Raw genomic sequence first — 7,995 nt, forward strand, 5'->3', positions numbered from 1 at the left:
TATATATATATATATGCACATTTATACACATATATAAATATATATACATTTATATACATATATATGTATATATACATTTATAAACATATATAAATATATATACATTTATATACATATATATGTATATATACATTTATATACATATATATGTATATATACATTTATATACATATATATGTCTATATATATTAATATACATTCATGTACATATATTTATATACATTCGTGTACATATATATATATATATATATATATATATATATATATATACATTCATAGACATCTATATATATACAGAAATTGATTTATATATATATGTATATATACACATATAGATGTGTAAATATATGTCTATTTATGTGTCTATGCATATATGTATATATATATATATATATATATATATATATATATATATATACATGTATATATATACATGTATGTATATATATACATTTATGTATATATATACATATATAAACATATGTATGCGTATGTTATGTATGTATATATATTATAAATAAATATATATTATATATGTACATATATGTATGCATACATGTGTGTGTATATTTACGTACACACACATTTAAAATATTATATTCACAGCGGACCCTTGGACATTGTCTTCTTGCCAATCCCACTTGTTCTACTGTCTTTAGTGTTAGGACAGACCGATTTGCCTTCAGACCCTATAGGCAAACTCGTCACACTCGACTGAACAAAATGTCGAAGAACAAACAAGGTTTAAATTCTAGAAATACTATTTGAGTGTACGATATGCCAGGTTATTTCTCTCGGTTACTGCGTATCAATCCATTATAAGCACACGCACCCTTTACAAATAGTGATAATATCATGCTATTCATTTCCTCTCTATATCTCCACCGTTTTCCTCCATATATTTGGCAAAGAAAATAACTCGGAGCCACATGAAATCCAGTATTCCCTTCCATAATTTTAAGATTGTTCCAGTTCGTTGGGCATTTATTCTCACAGTAATTTGGAAGCACATATTAGAGTTTGATATGATTCTACATCACAGTGTTATGCATTTCCATATTATTGCCTATAAAAATAGTTTTTGCTGCTTTTAAGTGTGGATAATGAAGGTATATAGACATCAAAATTTAGGGATATGAATGAAAGAAAAGATATAAAAGCTAAAAAATAACAGGTCAAATATATTTTGTTTGTATCTGAAAGTAGATCCCGAGGTCCTTTCATAGTGGAGTATGTTGGGAAACATACTCCGAGTTCCTGAAAAAATATATAATGAAACTTGTGAAATCATCTTCAGCATTAACTCTAAGTACACTCATAATTGAAAATGGCTCCATCACGATTCCTCACTATTTTCATTGTTATTTTTAGTTTGGTCAGTTTTACTGCAGGCTTTGTTCTGCCTCTGCCCGCGCCATTCCCTCTTGTCCTGCCATACTCGAAATCATTCCAGGTCATCACGGACAACAGCCCGATCTACTTTCACAACCCTGCAACACAGCCGGTGGCTCCAATAAATTTGTATCACTCCGTTCAATAAACTCTGAAACCGCTATTCTGTTTGTTTTGTTTGAATTGGGGCCTGTGACATATAATTAAGACATCAGGATGTAAAATCCTTCCACCAGTCTGTGTATCTCTTACGCCACAAGGAATTCTTTGCAGCATGTTGCTAAGATCTATCTTCCGGCGACAGAACTCGCTGAGCGAAACAATAATTATGCATAGTAGATTTTTCGAGTAAATGCCAACAAAGGGATGGTGGAGATTCCTGGATATAATATAGCCATGACGCTTTTACTCCTCTACTTGTATCACCACAACAAGTTTTTTTTTTGTAAATTTCTCCAATTAAGTTCAAACCTTTATCATTATTTTACCACAGTTATTATTAATTCTCCCTCTATCTTTCAGCACCCCTCTTGCACCGACCAACAAGTAATACAGAAATTAACGGTGAAATATTGCATAGGTATTTTTAGTTAATTATATACAATATAAATCATCAAATAATCATGTGACATGTGAGTTTTTTGTCATAATTTACCAGCAAAATAGAAGATTGTACTTTTACATTAGCTAAGATTCAGCGACATAAAAGAATGCATAGTGATATATGTCAAAACTCACAAGGATATTGTGATGGATGTAGCAGCATTTTCTGGACACGCACACACCAATGGATAGACGTATTCCAAATATATACAGGAACGCAATATAAATAAGTAGATGTCCCTCGAGTCTTGTTTATATACACTGGCGAGTTTGTCTTGGCGCATGTTTGAGTATATGCACCTTGTTGCACATAAAGCACTGACCACTACCACTTCAACATGTGCAGTAAATGTATTTTTTCTGCTTTCTTTTTTCAGGTAATATTGTTGCACATTGCGTTCAACAAGTTCTTCATAAACTACTGGGTATACGTTTGTAAACTTTATTTTTAGCTATGTCCAAATATACTGATGCAAAACATGTCTCCAATTACCATAGCTTAATATAACATATGTTTGTGTGTGCACATACCCACACGCCTAGCATGCACACACGCGCGCGCACGGAAATACATACTCACACACTCTTTCTCTCTCTCTTTCACACACACACACACACACACGCGCGCGCGCGCGCGCGCGCACGCACACACATTTAACAGATTATATCTGCAGCTACTTCTAAAAAAAATATATAGTTATGATAATAATAAGTGAAACTCCGGGCACCAACAAAACACCGGCCACATTTACGACTTACAAATTCACAGGTATTTTTAGTTAACTATTGAACATATTGTGTATAAATCATCAAATAATCATGTTGGAAACTTTTGCGTTTTTAAATATTTATTAGACATGTGAGTTTTTTTTTCTTCATTATTTACCTGCAAAATAAAAAAACTGTACAATTACAGCGACATATAATAATGCTCAGCAATATATGTCAGAACTCAGAGGGATATTGTGATGGATTTCAGAGCATTTTCTGGACACACACACCAATGGATAGACGAATTCCAAATATACAGAAACGTAATACAAATAAGTAGATAAAAAGTCCCTTGAGTCTTTTATATATACTAGCGTGTTTGTCTTAGCGCATGGTTGAGTATTTGCACCTTGTTGCACATAGAAGCACTCACCAATACCACTTCAACAGGTGCATTAAATGCATTTTTTCAGGTAATACTTGTTGCACATTGCGTTCAACAAGTTCTTCATAAACTACTGGGTATACGTTTGTTAACTTTTCCAGCTATGTCCAAATTGAATATACTGATGCAAAATGTGTGTCCAATTACCATAGCTTAATATAACGTAATAATATGTTTGTGTGTGCACGTACCCACACGCAAGCACGCACACGCGCGCGCGCAAATACATACACACACATACATACATATACATATGCGTGTGTGTGTATGTATGCATAGTTATATAATATATAGGCATATACATATATAGGTACATACATGAATATTATATATGCGCATACACACAAACATTTAACAGATTATATCCGCAACTAACCCTTGGATATAGATATATATATATATATATGTATATACATATATACGTATATATATTAATTTACATATATACATATACATATATACATATATATATATACATATATATATATATATATATATATATATATATATATATTCCACTTGTTCTACTATATGTTGCATTCTACATGTGTACATTTTTCTCACATTACGGCGATTTAACACAACTCTCGAAGAAATTTCCAAATCTAAGAACAAACAAGACTGAAATTCCAGAAACACTATACGAGTGTACAATTTACCTAGTTATTTTTCTCGGTTACATTTTACGAATAATGTTTATACTTTGCTATTCATTTCCTTTCTATATCTCCAACGTTTTCCTCCATAGATTTCGCAAAGAAAATAACTCGCAGCCACAAGAAATCCACGATTCCCTTCCATAATTTCTGTTTGATTTTTTAGAATGATAAACCTGATGGTGGAAATCGTAACATATCAGTAAGAGTGTTCTAATTAATTTGGCATTTATTCTCATAGTGATTTAGAAACACATATTAGACATTGATATGATTCTAGATCAGTGTTATAAAGGAGAGTTTATTTGCATATTACTGCCATAAAAATAGTATTTTCTGGTGTTAAGTGTGGATAACAAAAGTATAGACATCAAAATTCAGGTATATGAATGAAGGAAAATATATACTGAAAAATAACAGGGCAAATATATTTTGTGTTTGAATTAATTGTATTTTGTATTTGAATTAATTTACAATGACAAACATCAACAAATAAACATACAACTAATCAGGAATCTTCTGGACTACAGTAGATCCCGAGGTCCTTTCATAGTGGAGTCTTAGGAAACATTATCCGAGCTCCTTCTTAAAACAATATATAATGGAACCTGTGAAATTACTTTCAGCATTAACTCAAAATACACTCAATTGAAAATGGCTCCATTACGATTCCTCATCATGTTCGTTATCCTTTATAGTATGATCAGTTTTAGTGCAGGCTTTGTTCTGCCTCTGCCAGCACCATTCCCACTTGTCCTGCCATACCCGAAATCATTCCAGGTCATCACGGACAACAGCCCGATCTACCTTCAAAACCCTGCAACACAACCGGTGGCTCCAATAAATTTGTATCCCTCCATTCAATAAACTCTGAAACCGCTATTCTATTTGTTTTGTTTTAAATGGGACCTGTGACATATAATTAAGGCATCAGGATGTAAAATCCTTCCACCAGTCTGCTATGTATCTCTTACGCCACAAGGATTTCTTTGCAGACATGTACTAGCTCAGATACAATTCAATTTTAAGATAATGAATCAAACGTTTATGCCAAGACGGGATGTGCCTATGATTATATCAATATACGAGTATTGATCCTATGAAATTTAAGAACGGTGAAGGAAGTCATATACAAGGAAAGGATCTGAATTGCTTCTGAAATGTGTCACGTCAGATTTTATTTTACATGTATTTAAAAAGGGTGATAGACAGAATAACTGGATTAGGACACTCTATATTACCACTAAATAAGACATCGAAGCGTTTAGAATTTTCGATTCGTAAGACATTTTTTCATCCATTAGATTTATTTGCCATATCCTGCAAAAATAAATTTTGGACATTTTTTTTTTTACAACTAAGGGATGCTGAGCAGAAGAAATAACCCACGATGAGTAATTAAAGATGAAAATATTCATATCGTGATAATATATATGTAAACAGTTTATATTTTGCCGTAAGTATATATTTTTCGCACGTGACACAAAATGCATAACTCCCTGGCCTACTTCCAAAACCCTCCGGCGCAGGCAGTGGCAGATGAAATCCAAGTGCCACACTGGCTACGCATAAAATCATGGCGAAAATGGAGAAAAATCGTTGCCAGCTAGTTATAATATACAATTCATAGCTTGATATAGAATCTTAGATATGCGTAGATATACACAAATAGGCATCGGCATATCGATTAATGTAGATATAAATAGATAAAGTCATGTCGATAGATAAATGTAGATATAGATAGATAAATGTAGATATAGATAGATAAAGTTATGTCGATAGATAAGTGTAGATATAGAGACAAGAGCATATGTAGCAAGCTATGAATTGTATATTTTAACAAGCTGGCAAAGCTGTACCTGCGGTTTCCCGTTATAATTAATGGAACTTCCATATATTTGAAATATATATATATAATATATATATATATATATATATATATATATTATAAAATCAACGACAGCACAACCTATATGTATAGTTGTTTATGTTATAAACAACTAAACATCGATATCTAGTTATATACCTTCAGGTTCCATTCCGTTCTAATTAATGGAACTTCCATATATTTAAAAGAATATATATATATATATACATATATATTATAAAAGCAACAAAATCACAACCTATGTGTATACAGTTGTTTATATTATAAACAACTAAACATCGATATCTAGTTATATACTTTCATGTATGGATAGAGATAAATATATAAGATATATATCGGTATATTTTATATAGACTGACAGATAAATATGTATATATAAAAATGGATATATTGATACAGAATCTTAGATATGTGTAGATATACACGAATAGGCATCGGCATATCGATTAATGTAGATATAAATAGATAAAGTCATGTCGATAGATAAATGTAGATATAAATAGATAAAGTCATGTCGATAGATAAATGTAGATAAAGATAGATAAAGTCATGTCGATAGATAAGCGTAGATAAAGATAGATAAAGTCATGTCGATAGATAAGTGTAGATATAGATAAATAAAGTCATGTCGATAGATAAATGTCGATATAGATAAAGTTATGTCGATAGATAAATGTAGATATAGATAAAGTTATGTCGATAGATAAATGTAGATATAGATAGATAAAGTCATGTCGATAGATAAATGTAGATATAGATAGATAAAGTCATTTCGATAGATAAATGTAGATATAGATAGTTAAAGTCATGTCGATAGATAAATGTAGATATAGATAGATAAAGTTATGTCGATAGATAAATGTAGATATAGAGACAAGAGCAGATGAAACAAGCTATGAATTGTATATTATAACAAGCTGGCAAAGCTGGCTCTGCGGTTTCCCGTTATAATTAATGGAACTTCCATATATTTAAAAAAAAATATATGAAACAAAAATATTATAGAAGCAACGACAGCACAACCTATATGTATAGTTGTTTATGTTATAGACAACAAAACATCGATTTCTAGTTATACTCCTTCATGTATGGATAGAGATAAATATATACAAGGATATATATCGGTATACTATATATAGACTGACAGATAAAAATGTATATATAAAAATTGATATAGAATCTTAGATATACGTAGATATACACAAATAGACATCGGCATATCGATTAATGTAGATATAGATAGATAAAGCCATGTCGATAGATAAATGTAGATATAGAGACAAGAGCAGATGTAGCAAGATATAGATAGGTATAGATATACATAGAATTTTACACCATGTAACTTGCATATGTGTAGAGAGATAAATATATAGATAGATGCACATACGTGTCTGACGTAGATATATAGATATAGACATATGAAGATGGATAAACAAGTAGATACGTGTATATGTTTTTCTGGAATGTGGGGAAGATATAGATCAAGTTATTATTTTTTTAAATATATCTTTATTGAATGGCTTGATACACTTTGAAGGGAACCAGTCGCTGCGCCCCATTTTGTAGGTAAATCGGGCTATTATCTGTGATGACCTGGAACGATTGTGGGTAAGGCAGTACAAGCGGAACTGGCGCAGGCAGTGGCAGAAGAAATCCATGTGCCACACTGGCTACGCATAAAATCATGGCGAAAATGGAGAAAAATCGTAGCAGAGACATATCCACTTAAGAATTCACTTACAGGTAATGATACTTATATTTGCACTAACACGATTATATAGTAGTCTTCTGGGAACTTTGAAAGGGTTCCCCGAGTGCATTTTCCTAACGCTATGATCGAGAATGAACGTAGTTCAGAGGTTGTTTAGGAACTCGGATTCGCTAATGTTATTGTGTTGCTAGAAATAAAATATGTATATAGGTATGGAATTATCAATGATTTTCTTGCATTTACTGTAATGCTCGATAGTGAAAATAGTTTTCATATAATTTCTTTTCGTATTATAAAGAATTCTATATTATAACAAGCTGGCAAAGCTGGCCCTGCGGTTTCCCGTTCAAATCAATGGAACTTCCATATATTAAAAATATATATATATTATAAAAGCAACGAAAGCACAAACTATGTGTATACAGTTGTTTATATTATAAACAACTAAACATCGATATCTAGTTATATACCTTCATGTATGGATAGAGATAAATATATAGAAGGATATATATTGGTATACTGTATATAGACTGACAGATAAATATGTATATATAAAATTTGATATATTGATATAGAATCTTAGATATGC

General features: G+C 31.3%; 1 protein-coding gene across 1 annotated transcript in view; it reads left to right on the forward strand.

Moving 5' to 3' along the window:
* The window catches only part of LOC125030361, a 5,959-nt gene extending 1,057 nt beyond the window's left edge, over window positions 1-4,902 (forward strand). The window contains exons 2-4 of the mRNA XM_047620416.1: window positions 1,372-1,521; window positions 4,506-4,655; window positions 4,803-4,902. Of these exons, the coding sequence (XP_047476372.1) occupies window positions 1,372-1,521; window positions 4,506-4,655; window positions 4,803-4,902 (400 nt within the window). The remainder of the gene's footprint in view (window positions 1-1,371; window positions 1,522-4,505; window positions 4,656-4,802) is intronic.
* The last annotated feature ends 3,093 nt before the right edge of the window (window positions 4,903-7,995 follow it).

This window comes from Penaeus chinensis, chromosome 1, assembly GCF_019202785.1.
Source record: "Penaeus chinensis breed Huanghai No. 1 chromosome 1, ASM1920278v2, whole genome shotgun sequence".
Taxonomy (NCBI): Eukaryota; Metazoa; Arthropoda; class Malacostraca; order Decapoda; family Penaeidae; genus Penaeus; species Penaeus chinensis.